General features: G+C 32.7%; 6 protein-coding genes and 7 pseudogenes across 13 annotated transcripts, besides 5 other annotated features; 9 read left to right on the plus strand and 4 right to left on the minus strand.

Annotated features, from left to right (window-relative positions):
- Positions 1 to 10,355: part of a mobile genetic element that runs on past the window's edge.
- TVAGG3_0010520 lies at positions 129 to 991 on the plus strand (annotated as a pseudogene). The gene has a single exon. A coding segment is annotated over exon 1 (863 nt).
- Positions 1,332 to 1,805, minus strand: TVAGG3_0010530 (uncharacterized protein; the record flags this gene model as incomplete). Its single annotated transcript, XM_051219880.1, has 1 exon — positions 1,332 to 1,805. The coding sequence occupies one exon, from the start codon at positions 1,803 to 1,805 to the stop codon at positions 1,332 to 1,334; it is 474 nt and encodes a 157-aa protein (XP_051104866.1).
- TVAGG3_0010540 lies at positions 2,165 to 2,938 on the plus strand (annotated as a pseudogene). The gene has a single exon. A coding segment is annotated over exon 1 (774 nt).
- TVAGG3_0010550 lies at positions 2,978 to 3,857 on the plus strand (annotated as a pseudogene). The gene has a single exon. A coding segment is annotated over exon 1 (880 nt).
- TVAGG3_0010560 lies at positions 4,068 to 5,040 on the plus strand (annotated as a pseudogene). The gene has a single exon. A coding segment is annotated over exon 1 (973 nt).
- TVAGG3_0010570 (organellar and viral DNA polymerase type B) lies at positions 5,112 to 5,672 on the plus strand (the record flags this gene model as incomplete). Its single annotated transcript, XM_051219881.1, has 1 exon — positions 5,112 to 5,672. The coding sequence occupies one exon, from the start codon at positions 5,112 to 5,114 to the stop codon at positions 5,670 to 5,672; it is 561 nt and encodes a 186-aa protein (XP_051104867.1).
- On the minus strand, positions 6,145 to 6,614 carry TVAGG3_0010580 (annotated as a pseudogene). The gene has a single exon. A coding segment is annotated over exon 1 (470 nt).
- Positions 6,639 to 6,878, minus strand: TVAGG3_0010590 (uncharacterized protein; the record flags this gene model as incomplete). The annotated part of the gene is made up of 1 exon (XM_051219882.1): positions 6,639 to 6,878. One exon carries the CDS (start codon positions 6,876 to 6,878, stop codon positions 6,639 to 6,641), a length of 240 nt encoding a protein of 79 aa, XP_051104868.1.
- TVAGG3_0010600 lies at positions 7,385 to 8,264 on the plus strand (annotated as a pseudogene). Its single transcript has one exon. A coding segment is annotated over exon 1 (880 nt).
- On the plus strand, positions 8,632 to 8,958 carry TVAGG3_0010610 (uncharacterized protein; the record flags this gene model as incomplete). Its single annotated transcript, XM_051219883.1, has 1 exon — positions 8,632 to 8,958. The coding sequence occupies one exon, from the start codon at positions 8,632 to 8,634 to the stop codon at positions 8,956 to 8,958; it is 327 nt and encodes a 108-aa protein (XP_051104869.1).
- Positions 9,099 to 9,447, plus strand: TVAGG3_0010620 (annotated as a pseudogene). Its single transcript has one exon. A coding segment is annotated over exon 1 (349 nt).
- Positions 9,496 to 9,732, plus strand: TVAGG3_0010630 (uncharacterized protein; the record flags this gene model as incomplete). The annotated part of the gene is made up of 1 exon (XM_051219884.1): positions 9,496 to 9,732. The coding sequence occupies one exon, from the start codon at positions 9,496 to 9,498 to the stop codon at positions 9,730 to 9,732; it is 237 nt and encodes a 78-aa protein (XP_051104870.1).
- Positions 9,733 to 10,355: a terminal%2Cinverted (terminal inverted repeat of Maverick-1C transposon ID:TVAGG3_0010420).
- Positions 10,356 to 10,958: 603 nt separating this feature from the next.
- Positions 10,959 to 11,799: a mobile genetic element.
- Positions 10,959 to 11,799: a terminal%2Cinverted (terminal inverted repeat of Banshee-A1 transposon ID:TVAGG3_0010640).
- A 2,476-nt stretch (positions 11,800 to 14,275) lies between these two features.
- Positions 14,276 to 14,326: a mobile genetic element.
- A 246-nt stretch (positions 14,327 to 14,572) lies between these two features.
- TVAGG3_0010660 (glycoprotein 38 family) lies at positions 14,573 to 15,721 on the minus strand (the record flags this gene model as incomplete). Its single annotated transcript, XM_001302906.1, has 1 exon — positions 14,573 to 15,721. The coding sequence occupies one exon, from the start codon at positions 15,719 to 15,721 to the stop codon at positions 14,573 to 14,575; it is 1,149 nt and encodes a 382-aa protein (XP_001302907.1).
- Between the last annotated feature and the right edge of the window lie 47 nt (positions 15,722 to 15,768).

Consider the following 15,768-nt stretch of genomic DNA (forward strand, 5'->3'; position numbering starts at 1 on the left):
TATAAAATTATTTGACGAAGTTGCTGAAAAATACATGTAAAGCGTTTATTTTTGGTCTTTTGTGAAAGTCAGAAAATAACGCTAATTTTATTTTTATTTATTTTTTTATTTTGTATGTAAAGACAGTAATGACAACATCAGAGAACACAACAACAGTTATAGTCCATGAAGCAATAAATGAAGAATACGAGTACATACAATATAACAAACAGTTACGTCTCATTCGTTCAGTCAAAGATGACATGTACCAAATGCAAAGTATTTTGACAGCATGTTATGCTCCAGATACTAAACTTCCTAAAGACTGGTTTAGGAACCAAAGCACACAAGAACTTTTGAGCGAAGCACAGCGAGACATACTTTTTTCTGAAAACAGTGAAGAACAGCGAGTGGGAGGGAAACCCCAGTCGCCAAAACTCTATGAAAACAGTGAAGAACAGCGAGTACGTAAGAAACCCCAGTCGCCAAAACTCTATGAAAATCGTGAAAAATTGCCAAACGGTTTGAGAGGATATTATGTTCAAAGACTTCTCGTAAATGTTGTAGCAATGTGGGCTTCACCTCGTTATGCTTGGTATGTTTGTAAACTTCTTGACGAAATTCACAGACAAGAACGCGAACAGATGGAAAAGAAACTTCAAGCAAAAGATGAAGTCATTGAATCCAAAGACAAAAGCATACAGAAAAGAATACCACGTTCAGTACCAAAAGGAAAGGAAAAGAGTTATAAGTATATGATTTACGCTGAAGAGATGGAAAATGAAGAAGACAGAGATATGGTTATGTTGCATTTAGTCAGAAGAAACAACAAAAGCTTTTATGACCTTGCTAAGATTTACAAATCTGACAGAAACTGGTTCTATCGTGAAAACTTACCGATTTCAATGACACCGAATGAGCAAATAAAGGAAATTGTCAAAAATACTCTTCCTCAAACACACTATGACATCAAAGGTTGCACAATACTTACATTCAAAGAAGACTTACCATTGTTAAAGGAAAAAATAACAGAGTATTTCGATAACTTCAAAGAGGAAGAATGAAAATCTAAGCTAATTTTATTTTTTTTTATAAAATTTTATCTCATATGAAAGAACATGAATTTAGAATATTCGGAACTCATGACAGAAGAGGAGAACGAACAGCATGTAAAAGATTATGCAAAATTTATGAAGACATACAAAGCATTTAAACAATATCTAAATGCTTCTAAAGATTATGCAAAATTTCTGAAGGTATATAAAGCTTATGAAAAAGCGTATGAAAAGTTTATACATTGGGGAATTGTTGTAAAATATCCATATGAAGACTAACCAAAAATATATTTTTGCTTAAATAGCTTCAGGGTCAATTTCTTCAACCATTTCACTTCCTTCGTCAATGTCAATTGAAGCTTCTTCAACCTTTGGTAAGAATTTCTGTATAACATCTTTGTTCGTTATTGTCTTCAGAGATGAAGGATAATATTTCACATTTGTTTCACCCTTCTTATATTCTTTCTGTTCGGAAAGATTCATAGCAATACTGAAGAAGTCAATGTTAGAGTTCTTTATGACAGTATAATGAGTATCTTTGACATTCACGAAGAAACTCTTTTGTTTCAAAACTACTGCTAACTCTTGTGAAGTATAACGTTTGCGGTCAATGACGATAGCTAATGGTCTGACATACTGACCAAACTTAGATTCTTTCACAAACTTCTTGTTAAAGATAATATTAACATTTGAAGCATTATTGAACTCATTCTTGATGGCAGTAGCGAGAGCATTGTATGAAAAGAACTTGCAATCTTGCATGTGTTTCATTAAAATAAAAATATTAAATTATTTTGAAAAATAACTTAAAAAAAATCTAACCAAATTTTTTCAAAAAATTTTTTTTTTATTTCCTACTAAAGATGTATCGGAAGTTGTCTAAGTTAGAACACTCGAAATAAAAAATTCTTACAGAAGCTAATATAGATGTTGCAAAGCATTACGCAACAAACAAAAAAGCACTCGCTGACTTCATTAAGTATAATGGTGCAATAAGTTATGATAGAATTCATGAGTTCATAAAGCCGCAACGCGGCGAGGACGAAGTCCATGCAATAGCATTTCCTTTAAATGACGTTGCTATTGACTTATATCATAGACGTTCAGTACCTCATGAAGTAAGAAGAGAGATGTTTGACATAACAAATGCGAACGTTGGTGAAACAAGAAGAAGAGACGACACACTGAAACAACAGAGAAGAGAGATGTTTAAGAGCGCTATAGAACAAGTTCGCAAAGCTAACGATGTCATTCGTTCCATTGACGACAAACCAAAAGAAGGTGAGAGATGGTTAAAGAAAGATGAAGAGAATAGGAAGAGAAATGTGAAGTCAGGCAATAGACTCATTGACTTTAACATCGAAGCTTTAGATGAACCAAACAGAGACTACTTACACAAACATTTCGGTAAGGTTTTCATGAGACTCTTAGAGAAAATTAAAATAAACTCACAACAGAGATGGATGGTATGTTATAAACTTGGTGGAAAGTATGAATGTTCTACGTTAAACCTCAATAATATTGGAACATTACTACATCAGCTCTTGAAGGAGAACTTTATATCAGAGATAGAAGCAAATGCCGCAGGTATTGTTGAAATGCACTATGACTTCTTCTTGACAAACATAAAGAATCTTACCGAAATAAAGATGTATGATTTAACAGAATATGAAGGCTTAACGATGTCAGATGTAAAGAAAGGCAAACCAAAAAAGAGACCATATAGAGATGAAAGCACACTGACAAATGACCAGAAAGCCATTTTGGAAGCTCTTAAGCAAACAGGAAACCCAGCACTTATAGAAAGCTTTTGGAAAGATAATGGTGAAAAGAAGTTTTATAAGAAGAGAAGCGGTCAGTTCTGGAAGTATCTTTGCACATTACCTATAAATCTTGAACGCTACCAAATCTTCAATGAACTGAACAAAAGAACTGCAACACTTATGACAGAGGACAATTGTTTCGTTTATGCTTGCATTCAGGCTGGAGTAAATGAAGAAACTATTGACCACATGAGAGAAGTCATTCGTGTTAGAGACTTTCCTCAAAGTAAAGTACAAGAAATTTCTGACGCAACAGGTATATCATTTAATGTTACCATTGGTTATTTCAATGAGTCAAGACATAATGAAATAAAGAGATATATACCAAAAGAATGCGAAACTGTTAGAACTATTGACTTACTTCTTGTTGAAGACCACTACATGCTAAATGAAAGATTACCAATGACAACATACTTCATTCGAAACTATAAAGAAATTCTCAAAGCTTGTGGTGGAATGAACATTGAGAAACAGATGAAGATTTATACAAAGAGAGAAGATAAATATGTAGTTCGTTATGATAGAACAACACCGTTATGGGATGTTATGAAAACATTGTGGGAGTGCAAATATTTCGAACCTATTTCTTATGGAGAACTTTTCACATATACTACTGACTTATATAAACAGAACCTTGCACCATTTAAAGATTTGACATATGCTCCAAAGTATTGTGTACAACTGAAGAAGAAAGCAGAGTCAAAAGAAGTAAATAAAGCTAAATGTAAATTCATACCTGAGCACGTTTTCTTTGCTGACTTTGAGTGTAGTACGGATGGCTTTCATAAAGCTTTTAACATCTGTTATGACAGTGAAGATGGTTCAGTTAGTGAAAGCATTTGGGGTCAAAACTGTGCAACAGAATTTTTGGAAAGACTTCCTGACAAGAGTTTAATATATTTCCATAACCTCAGTTATGACATAAACTTCATCTTAAGACACATGACAGAAGTGAAAGGAACTCCCATCATTAAAGGTTCACGAACAATGCAAATAACTGGCTTATATAAAGGACGGGCAATTATTATAAAAGACTCTTACAGTGTTATAAATAAGAAGCTTAAACTATTTCCTGCTATGTTTAACTTACAAACAGGACCGAAAGAAGTATTTTCCATATAACTACTACAGCAGTGTTTTGTTAGCAAATGACAACAGAACTGGTGTCATTTCTGAAGCATGTAAGTTTATCCATGATGCAGATACATTTATGAAGAACATAGATTCCATCAAAGGTTGCAGAATAGATGAAAACCACTTCGACTTAGAAAAATATAGCACGTTTTACTGCAAACAAGATGTAAGAATTTTAAGAGAAGGTTTTGTAAAGTTCCGCAATGACTTATTGAAAGAGTTTGATTTAAACGTTTATGACTACGTTAGTATTTGTTCTATTGCTAACAAATTGTTTGAGAACAGAGTATACTTCCCGAATGGAAATCTTTATGACCTCTCAAATAAACCAAGAGAATTTATTTCGAGATGCATTCAAGGTGGAAGATGTATGTTGTCAGATAACATGAAACAAAAGAGCAAAAAGAAACTCATTGCTGACTTCGACACTGTTTCATTATATCCTTCAGCTATAGCAAGACTTTATACTTTAGAAGGTATTCCAAAAGTATTGAAGGATGAGATGTTAAGCACAGAGTATCTCATGAGACATTTATTCGATGATGACCAAAAGGAACCCATTGGTGAAAAGTTTATGTCTGGCTTCTTTGTTCTCATTAAGATAACAGAGATTGGTATACCCAGACACTTTCATTTAATAGTTTGCGACCCTGAACTAAATCCAGAACTTAACGTTCCAAGAAGTTCAAACACTTGCTGTCTCATGTATGTTGACCATATAACATTACAAGACCTCATAAAATATCAAGGTGTCAAATGTGAAGTGTTGCAAGGATACTATTACGATGGAAACAGAGATATGAGAATAAGAGATGAAGTAAAGAAGTTGTTTGAGTTAAGGTTAAAGTATAAGAAAGAAGAAAACCCCTTACAAGAAATTATAAAACTCATTCTGAACAGCATTTATGGCAAAACTATTCTATCTCCTATTGAGTCAAAAATAACCATAGTAAATGACAAAGATGCTATAAGATATGCTATAAGAAATTACAACCATATAGTGAAGTTCGAAGGTTTGGATGGTTCAGATAAAACTATTTTCAAGCTAACGAAAAGCATTTGCAGACACTTTAACTTCTGTCCACTTGGTGTTAATATTCTGTCTATGTCAAAACGTATTATGAATGAAGTATTCTGTACTGCAGAGGACATGGGACTTCAAATCTTTTACCAGGATACCGACAGTATGCACTTATATAATGAAGACATCCCAAAGCTTGCAGCAGAGTTTAAGAAGAGATATGGTCGCGAACTTATAGGAAAGAACCTTGGTCAATTTCATAGCGACTTTGCAGAAATAACACCTGGAAAACAAAGTTTAGCTTATAAAAGTATTTTCTGTGGAAAGAAGACCTACATAGACTTACTCACTAACGATTTAAATGAAGTTGCATTTCACTGCAGAATGAAAGGCGTGAAGCAAGATGTTATTGCTTTAACCGCTAATGAAATGTTTCCTGAAGCTATACAATGCTATTACAATGAAGATAAGAACATTCACATACCTGTTGGAACATATGACAAAGACTCTGAGTTCAGTTTAATGAAACTTTACAAAGCACTTCATGATGGTCAAGAGATTGCATTCGACTTATGTAAGTCATGTCAACCTTGCTTTGCTGAAAAGTTCAACTTTTCAATAACGACTAAAACAAGCTTTATTCGTAAGTTGAAGTTCTGAGGTCATTTATTTTTGTCAGCAATGAGGTCATGAATGAGGTCATGAATGAGGTCATTCGTGATAAAAATAAAGCTAGCGTAGATTTTACAATACTGCGATGGTAGAGTTTAAGAGTTGTGCTTCAATGTAGAGACAGTCCTTATGGTCTGGAGGCAAGAACACTGGACATTTATGGTCATGAGTGGAGAACATGTCTATCCAAAACTCACGATTGAAGCCAGTTAATTTATAGTATTTAGGGTTAGGAAGTGGTGAAGTTCTTGTATGACCAATGAACTCATTTTCAACTCCTTTACTTAAGTTTGAATATAATATAGCTTGCTTTCTATCCCAAATGCCAGGTGTTACAATCTTTGAAAATTCATTTTTCCTCGGAAGCATTGCATCATAATTGAAAACATTCTTAAAATCATCACTTGGTTCGGAGATTTGAAATCTTATACGTAATGGATTTTTTTTCTCTTTAGCGACTTCATTGAATGGTGAGAATACAACAAACTGACAGTCATGAGTTCCATCTTCATTTTCATTAAATTCATAATGAAAGTCTATAAGTTGTGGCTGACTACCTTCTTCTTTCAGTTGTGCAAAAAACTCACGTAAAGGCTGTAAAGTTTGTACTTCAATGTTGAACTTTTTCTCGAACATCTCATTAAATGAAATCATACATTGCAACAATGTTGTATCGTCTTTAAAGTATTTGTATATGTGAATGTTTTGGGCGCTTAAAGACTGTTCGTCATTTTCTATCTCGACTTGAAGTATAAAGTCAACCTTTCTGAAAGCACGTGTTATATACATAGATGTTATGCCAATGTACTTCTCTTCATTTATGTTCACAATCCAGTCTGTTGGAAACTTAAACGTTACTCTGTTCCCCTTTATTTTGACGTCAGGGTTTTCACTACTGAACGCAACAGATAAAGGTATTTGTCTATACATTTAGTTCGGATAAAAATAAACCATTTACTCTTTCTTTGCTTCAGCTTCTTCTCTAGCTTTCTTTGCCAGCAAACGTGGGTTCTTCTGTCTTCCAGCAGCTAATGCAGCAAGTTGTTTTTCACTAAGTTTTCTCTTTGGTCTCTCTGGCTTTTGTTCTTGTTTTTGTTCCTTCAGTTCGGATAAAATTTGCTCACGAATTTCTTTCTTCAATGCTTCAACATCTATGACACCTTGGGTCTTGTCCGTAGGGCTTGTCTGAGTCATTTGATTGCAGATAAAAAACAAAATTAAAACTTTAACCGATGTAAAATGAGCTTGTCAAAATCAGAGCGAGAGTCTATTATATTAAATGACGCAAGAGGAATACAACATCCTTTCTATTACGTAAGTCAGAGTAAAGATGGTAAAATATACGTAAGAAAAAGAAAGGTACCATTAGCGAATGCAGAGAGCGACAACATTAAGGTGCATGGCAAGGGTGAAGTCCATGAAGTCCATATAAAACCTTCTGTTCAAACTGAGCCACCAAAAAACAAGAAGAAAAGAAGCCAGATGTACTTTCAATAACGAACCAAGAGCTTATTGCAAAGTTCGTGAATTTCATTGAAAAACAAACCGAGTCAAAGAACCCTGACCCGCCAGTGAAAGAAGTTGAGACAAAAGAGAATGTACAGTTCATTGAAAATGTCAAGAAACAACTTCCACCACGAATGCCAAGAAGAAGAGTGAGAATAATGAAGTAAATAGATATTTTTATCTGAAGTAAATACATGCAGAACGAACAGCTAAACGAATTTACTCCAGCAGAGCATATTCATCAGATTCGCTCATATTTCGATATCATAGACAATGCAGTTCAAATTGGTGACACTAATAGAAAATATTCTGACGCAAAGATTCCATCACAACCTGGAACTGCTAAAGATAACACATGGGTAACATTCAATCTCTCACCTCCTGGTGAAAATATGTTGGACCTTTACAATACATTCATTACGTATAAAATGGAAGGTCAATTTATTGTAGATAAAGAAATTGGTTCAGGTTCCAATAAAACAAACCCACCAGGATTTTGGATTGGTTTCGATGACGCTTTCTATGCAGTTGCTGGATATCAAATCCTTGCAAATGGTCGTATCGTATATTCTCAAGACAACGCAAGAGAAGAAGCATATATAACTTCAAACTCACAAACTACCGAACAAATAAAGAAAGTAGATGTTTTCTCAAAGACTCGACATGAAGATGTATGGAGTCATTCGGGAACATGCAGAACAGGACAAATTGTTAGTGGTCCAATTACAGCAGGAAAATCATTTGATTTTAAGCTTCGTTTAAGAATTCCTGTTAGAAAGTTTTTACCATTAGAAGCTATAAGATTTATTCCAGCTTTTACAGGAAACATTCAGCTTAAAGTAAAGTTCAGTAGCGACGCCTTACAATGCACATCTATATCTGTAAATGATATCATTGCTTTCAATCCAACTCTTAAAGTTGCATTTGCTTCAGATTCAAATCCACCGACAAATAAATTTGTTCCATGGAATGAACCATTCACTATGATAACGAAGGCAGTAGAAGCTAGTGGAACAGTTACTATTACAACTGTAACCCAGCAACTATTTCGAACAAAGATGGATTTTAATGAATGTTTCATTCATCCAAAGTCATTCTCTTTAGACCCTAACATTTATACAGAACTTGTAGAACATTATACAAACGAGGCTTTATGTTTTCCTGTTAAAGTTATGGATTGGATTCCTATGGACGGTTCATTCTCAAAGAATACAGATAGTTCAAGTGCAACATTTACAGCAGCTTATACGCCTATTAATGTTAAAAGTATTTGGGCACTATTTAGAAAGAAAGACAACTATTATGTTAATTTTGAGAACCCTAAGTTTAAATATCTTCAGCTTTCCATGGGAGCTTATGGAAATATGCCTGCAGAACCTGAAAAATCATATGGACCTGTATTTTTGAAATGGTTGCGAACGCTTGCAATACAAACAATGATATGATAGGATTTAATGAAGATGTTATGAGGTCATTGGTGGATGATGGTAGTGTGGAACATAAATGGGATAGCTATGACAACACACATTTCTTATGTGGTTTTCCAACAGAAGTGGACTTTTGCTTCCAACAAGGTCAAACATCTACTGCTCCAATAACATACAAATTGTCTGTTAAAGGACCTATTGAACTAGCAACTGAAAACGTACCAAAGCCACTTATTGGATTTATGAGGGATTGTTGCTTTGCCATTCAGGTGCGTGCTAATGGCATCCCCATAATAAGATTAGATGACTATAACTTAGCCACGGACGACAGTGAGGAATAAAGGATGAACGTTTATTTTTAAAGCTTATAAATGAGTTCTTCATCAAGCTCTCGCGAACCTTCACCATCTATGAAACAAACTTTACCAAACGATTATGGAGCACCTATTGAATATTTCTTACGAGCTGCACAATGGCAAAGAGCAGTTTCACCAAGGTTAGGTGTTCCACCAGCTCCTGTCAAAAATAGCATTTGGTCAAGTCCTTATATAAGATATGGTCTCCCACTAGGTTTGCTAGCTACAGCAGGAGCAGTTATGATGTTGAAAAGAAATAAAGCAAATGTTATAAATAATACTGAAGTAGCTGAAGTTAAACAAACTCCAACACATTCGCCAAAACCAACGCCTTCACAAGCAAAACCTTCAATAACTCCTGAACCTATGGAAGTACAAACTCCTGTTCAAAAGTCAACTCCTAAACCGACTCCAACATTTAAACCAGAACCCACGCCTCAAATAAATCGTAAAACTCCTGCGTTTCCTTACTGAAAAAATAACGTTATTTTTATTTAATATTAAAATTTTTATTTGATTGAAATGACGACTAAAGTCACTGAAGCAATGAAACAAAAGTTTTTGGTAGAATACATTAAATCAGGAACTATTCCAGAAGGTTTTTACATTCATACTATGAAGGATGGTAGAGTTCAGTTTAGAAAGATAAAGCAACCATTAGATAAAGAAGGAATTTTGAGAAAGATTAAACTTCATGAGGACAACATTGCTGAACTTAGGAAGAAGTTAGAAGAGTTGGAGAAAGGAAGAGAGTTATAAAGTAATGAATTCAACGGGTGAAAAAACAGGTGAAAAAAGAGGTGAGATCTCACCACTTCACCTAAATTTATTTTTGTGCTATGTTTTCATACGTGTGAGGGTGGTGATATCATTAATTTTTAAGTTTATTTTTAAGTTTATTTTTATTTTATTTGGATGTAATGACAGAACAAAAGCAACTCATACAAATCAAAACATATAACAAACATACATTTAAACATTTATTCTTCCTTCCTGAGCATAACATGTTCTTTCAAATACATCCGAGACCAGTTGACTTTTCATTGACTGTTTATAAAGATAGAAATAGTTATATCATTAAACCATACGATGACGAAGGTAAGTTATGTAAATTGTACGTTAAGAAGTTAGAGAAAGTTTATGGCTTCAAGTATGACTACAATAGGGTTAACACTGATGATGAAGATATTGAGGAAAATTTATGAGAACATTAGTGAAGTTGTTAGTGAGAACGATAGTGAGGTGAAATTGTTGGCGGCTTTGTAAATATTTAAGGTTAAGTTATTTTTTGCGTTCATGTTGTAAAATATACGTTAATGGTTTTGTAAAGTGTCAAATTCACAAGTATTGGGTAAGGTGGAACGCAGTGCCACCATACCCAACTTAACCATACTAACTTACTTCTCTATAAGATACATCAATTTGTTGTAATTTCAAACGTTTCCATTGTTTTGTTTGACCACAGGGAAAGGCCCAGTGGTCATGTATCACAGCAAGAGCTTTGATTTGGTCGTAGGGATTGACCCTACGACCTTTCTTGCCTTTAGGCAATGGGATATTCTGTAAGCTAAATTGATTTTGTAAAAAAGATTTTGAAACATCTAAATATTTGAAATCATTTGATTGAAGGGTTGGGGCGATGGGAACATGGGTGCAAGCTTCTTCCCATGTCATTTTACCTTCTTCAATCTGATTGGAAATACCAATTAGGTAAATTCGATCGACATACCCTTTATAAGGATTCATTCTAATGAAGTACGTTAACAATCAAAATATTCTATAAGTGTCTAGTATGGAATTCAAAAGAATAAAGAAAATGGTAACGTAAATAAACGTATTATGAAATAATTTATAATTAAAATGAAAAAAAGAAAAAATAATAAGTAAAGTGACTGGAAATGAAAATGAAAATCAGTGTACAGTTTTATTTTTTCTCGCTGTGAAACGTATTCGGTCATTTTTTTAAAAATTAATTTTTTGTTAGAGATAAGAGCTAAAACTCGGTAAACAACTTCTTTATGTCTAGAAAATTCTATCTTGCCTTTTATTTTTTTCTCGCTGTGAAACGTATTCGGTCTTTTTTTTAAAAATTAATTTTTTGTTAGAGATAAGAGCTAAAACTCGGTAAACAACTTCTTTATGTCTAGAAAATTCTATCTTGCCTTTTATTTTTTTCTCGCTGTGAAACGTATTCGGTCTTTTTTTTAAAAATTAATTTTTTGTTAGAGATAAGAGCTAAAACTTTGCAGACAACTCCCCCATGTCTAGCAAATTTAACATTCGTCTCCCATTTTTATATATTTGGTTTAGAATGTTCGAAAATGCGTAATATGGTTATTTATATTATTTGAAAAGAACCTTGAATTAATTCAATCTGATCTCACAAAATATTTTAAATTACAAACTTTGTAGTTTGAATAGGTAATTAGTATTAAACTCAAATAACTAGTTTATTTTTGAATAAAAATTATTTGAATTTATTCAATTTTGTGAATTTTCCTTCAAAAATCAAGTTTAAATATCTTATTTGCCATATAATTATAAATACAATGAAACATATTCGAAATTGAAAAGAATGACTTTTTCTGTTCTTTCAATCATTCAATTTGAATTTTGCAATATTGGATTTCTCATTAAATAGCTATTAAAAACAACAAGCAATTTAACTTACATTCAAATTTATTTGTGTTATATTCAATCTTCTCAAAACTTATAATTTTCGGCTATAGCATGATTATATGCTATATAATATAATAAACCTATAATAGTATCATTCTTTCAATTATTTGAAGAGAAAGCCGAAAAAATCTATTTTCGGTCTATAACAAAAGATCGTTCAAAGTGGTCAACGACCGCCATTTGGCGGAGCCTATCCTCCAATAGTATATCGAAGTAGAAGCCCAAAAGAATATTTTTATTGCATTAAAAGACTCATCTTTGAAGGTGGCATAGCCATCCTATTCAAATTCTGAAATTTTGAATAGTTTATATTACCCTAATTGAGAGCCCGCCAGTGGCGGGCGGCGGAGAAAAAAAATAAGAGTGATTTTTTAGAAAAAATTTAAAAACACAAATTCCTTTAGAAATAGAATCAACTTTAATAATAAAGTATAATTTCTCGTTTAATACCATGATGAAATGATAGTAAACTATTCAAAAAAATTCAAAAAAAAAATAAAGAAAATTTTACACTTTTTGTAAGGGCAATTTTTCCCCTCCTGCCACCTATATCCCGCCACCTATTGTTCAAATTGAGTGTGGCGGGCAAATAACCCGCCATTTGCCCATGTATACCGGTTTGAGTCTTACTATCAGGTTTTCAGAGCCCCTGTATATATCATCTAGCGGCGCTACGCGCCGATAGATGAAGGGAAAAAAATTGATAGGGCAATTCTTTATGAATATTGCACCTCCAAATTGAACTTCATATTCATCCTTAATTTATCATTCAAGAATTCGATACTTAAAATCATGATTTTATTTCATTAGAATGATAAGTCTACACTCTGATTCATATCTCAAAATTTAATATTTTGCATCTTACGAAATTACCCTCAGAATCCGCTGCTGTTATAATAAAATGCTTCACCAATACAAACTAATATACCCCTTGAAATATCAGGTCCAGTTTATTGGGCCATTTTGAGGAAAAGCCATTTTAAATTTTTATTACTTCTACTTTTCACGGACTTGACAATTCTTTATTTACAAAATAAAGAGAAGGTTCATAAATTTGGACTGATTTTATCGTAATCAACTTATCGGATAGGTACAAGATCCAAATAAATGCAGCATTACCAACATTTTTAATAAAAAATTCACTTTCTTTGGATATATCAAGAAAAATCCTAGAGACTTATTAGTTAGGAATTGCAATTAAACGATTATACAAAAAGATTTCCCGATTTTCTAATGAATTTAGACTCGAATGTTTAATTTCTTGCTTGTTTGTGCCTATTAATCCCAACATCCTATACAATTTTAACGAAAAGCCTTTCATTTATCTACAAAAAATATTATTTCTTTCTGACTTTGAATACATACTAAATCCATTATATCTTGTTGATTTCAAGTACAACTTTAATAATTTAACTCTTAAAATAAGTTAAAATTTTTAAATTATAAAATTTTTGTAATAATGCATAATTTTTATTGAATGCATGATTCAATTCGCATCAACATCAATTATAATGTGCATCTATATCTCCAAATTTTTTTCATTTTTCATATTTCAATATAGAAATTGTATTTTTTACTTTGATACAGATTTTTTTGAATCTTTTTTGGAAAAATTATTTAGTTCTTGAGCTCGATGAATGGAATCATTACTATCTTTTATATATTTTAAACTTTATTTTTATCCCAAAAACATTATAAATCAGAAATCATCTTTAATTTTGTTTCATTCTCAACAACCAAGAGGTTACAAAAAAAGTATGCGATATAAACTTCATAAGTAGAATGAAGTATACAGCTTTTCTTATAGTTACTCAAGTTAGACCCATTTTTGATTTAAATCTTTTCTCAATTATCTTGACACGTTTAATTATCGCATAATTTGTTAAACAAAGAGATCCCACATATACATATAAGGAATATATTTGTGATGACAATCTTATCATATAAGGAATTGAAGTAAGATTTATTAATTTTTTTTCACTCCTGAAGTAATACAGAATATAATATGCCCAACAAATACATTGAAAAAATTGACATCTATTTCATATAAGTTAAAGAAATATAATTTTGATAATAATATATCTCCAAAATGTCTAGATAGATTTCCGCGATTCCATGTATATGAATTCCATAGAAGGTAGTAAGTATATGTCCATTAGCAAAATTGAAAACTGAGCGAGAAAGTTTTGTTGAACTACCTCACAGATTGATTATTGCAAAATAGTTTTCGAAAAATTATTAAATTTTCATGCAGTTCAATAATACTCTTCTACAATACAAAGATTGTAGTTGCATTGGAAAGTTAAATGTGTAAAAACATAAGAAAGCCATACTGTTCTAGGTGATCATACATACTGAATGCAGTGGATCCAATATTAGTCGCAATCTTTATTAAAAAATTCATCCACTTCAATCATAATAATTAAGGGTTCTGACCGACCACGTAAAAGTTCTCAATTTGTGTCAACTTCATGGCACCTTGCAGGGAGACAGACCTACTATTTTCCGATGCTCCCGTAGACAATATGGTTGGAGAGGATTAGATGAAGCTATCATCTGCTGTAGTGTGAGTTAGCAAATCAACAGAACCTATCGTAATGATAAAATCTTTGAAACAATGTTCAAATTTTTCTAAAAAATGTACATGGTAAAAGGCTCGACTTGCTCGAAAAATTTTCCGATTTTTCGATCTTTTATAATTATTATTAGTGCCATATGAGATTTTATTTTATCATTAAATCGCTGCTCAAAACGCAACATTTGTATATATACTATTTTAAATTCAACAACCAAATGCAAAACCTAGTAATCTGACAGAGAACAGTACATCTTTATATCCCAGCAAGATATATTCTCCATGCAACAATCTACCAATTTGCTTCAAATTAGTTAATTCATAAAAAAAAATAATTTTTTATGTTTATTTCTTATCACCATCACCAGAGTCACCACCCTTACCTTTGCTCTTCATTATAACTACAACAACGATGACAACAATAATTGCAACTACAACGAGAACGCCAATAACTATTCCTACAATCGCACCTGTTCCAAGTCCCGAACCTTTATCAACATCATCTTTTGTCTTCACACCACCGCTTGCCTCAAAGGTCATACCTTCTGGATAATAATTCTTTTCATCGGCAGATGCGGTTTTGTCTTCTTCCATCTTAAGGTCTACACTACCTTCATAATTAAATCCGAGCTTGGCTTTAAAAGTAGTGAGAAAATCTGTTATTATCTGAGGATCAAATTTTATCAATTTTGTCAGATTCGGGATAGGCATGAAACCAATAACCCTTCCGGAAGCATCTTTTCCATTCTCACTTAGTATAACTGATGTGATTCCGTCATTTGATGATTTGGCTGTTATCTTCTTTTTACTCTTTCCAGCTGCAAAAAGAACCAGTGAATGGAATTTTGCATTCAATGAAGCCTTTAGATTTCCTTTAATGTCAAGATTTAATCCAAAAACGTATGAGGCGTCAAATTTTTTAGAGTATGAAGATTCTGTTGATACAACAACCTTGAAATCAACATCAGATTCATAATTGACGTCATCTGATTTAAAGCTACTCTTAAATTTAAGAGGTTGAAGCAGATATGTAAATTGAATGTCACAACCATTATCACCGTCATCACACATTACTTTGGAAATAATTTCTCCTGGATTCTTCATTTCAATTTCATCATCGGAGATCTTATTTGTGAGAATAAGCGGATTCTTGATAGAAACATCTTCAACTTTGATTTCGCCCTCGGCGTTGAACTTGAGGTATTTAGATTCCACCTTAAATGAGGCATTTGCAGCAATGAGAGCTGGACCATAAATGCAAAAGTATTCCCCTTTTTTGATCTCTTTGAACTCATTTTTTGCATCATAGAAATCATTAAGAGATAAGGCTGTGCTAAACCACTTTCCGTTGCAATCTTTCATCTGTTCTTGAAATTGTTTTTTGATTTCTTCACTCCTTTTGGTAAACAAAGGAAGATTTAATTGAGAAGTAAATTCATTAACGTATTCATCTAGTAAACTAGAAAGAGATGCAGCTAACAATAGTGCAAACATCTAAATGAAGTGATAGAAAATCTAATTGAAAATCGAAGGTACTTATT

The sequence above is a fragment of the Trichomonas vaginalis genome, chromosome IV, assembly GCF_026262505.1.
Source record: "Trichomonas vaginalis G3 chromosome IV, whole genome shotgun sequence".
Classification (NCBI taxonomy): domain Eukaryota; phylum Parabasalia; order Trichomonadida; family Trichomonadidae; genus Trichomonas; species Trichomonas vaginalis.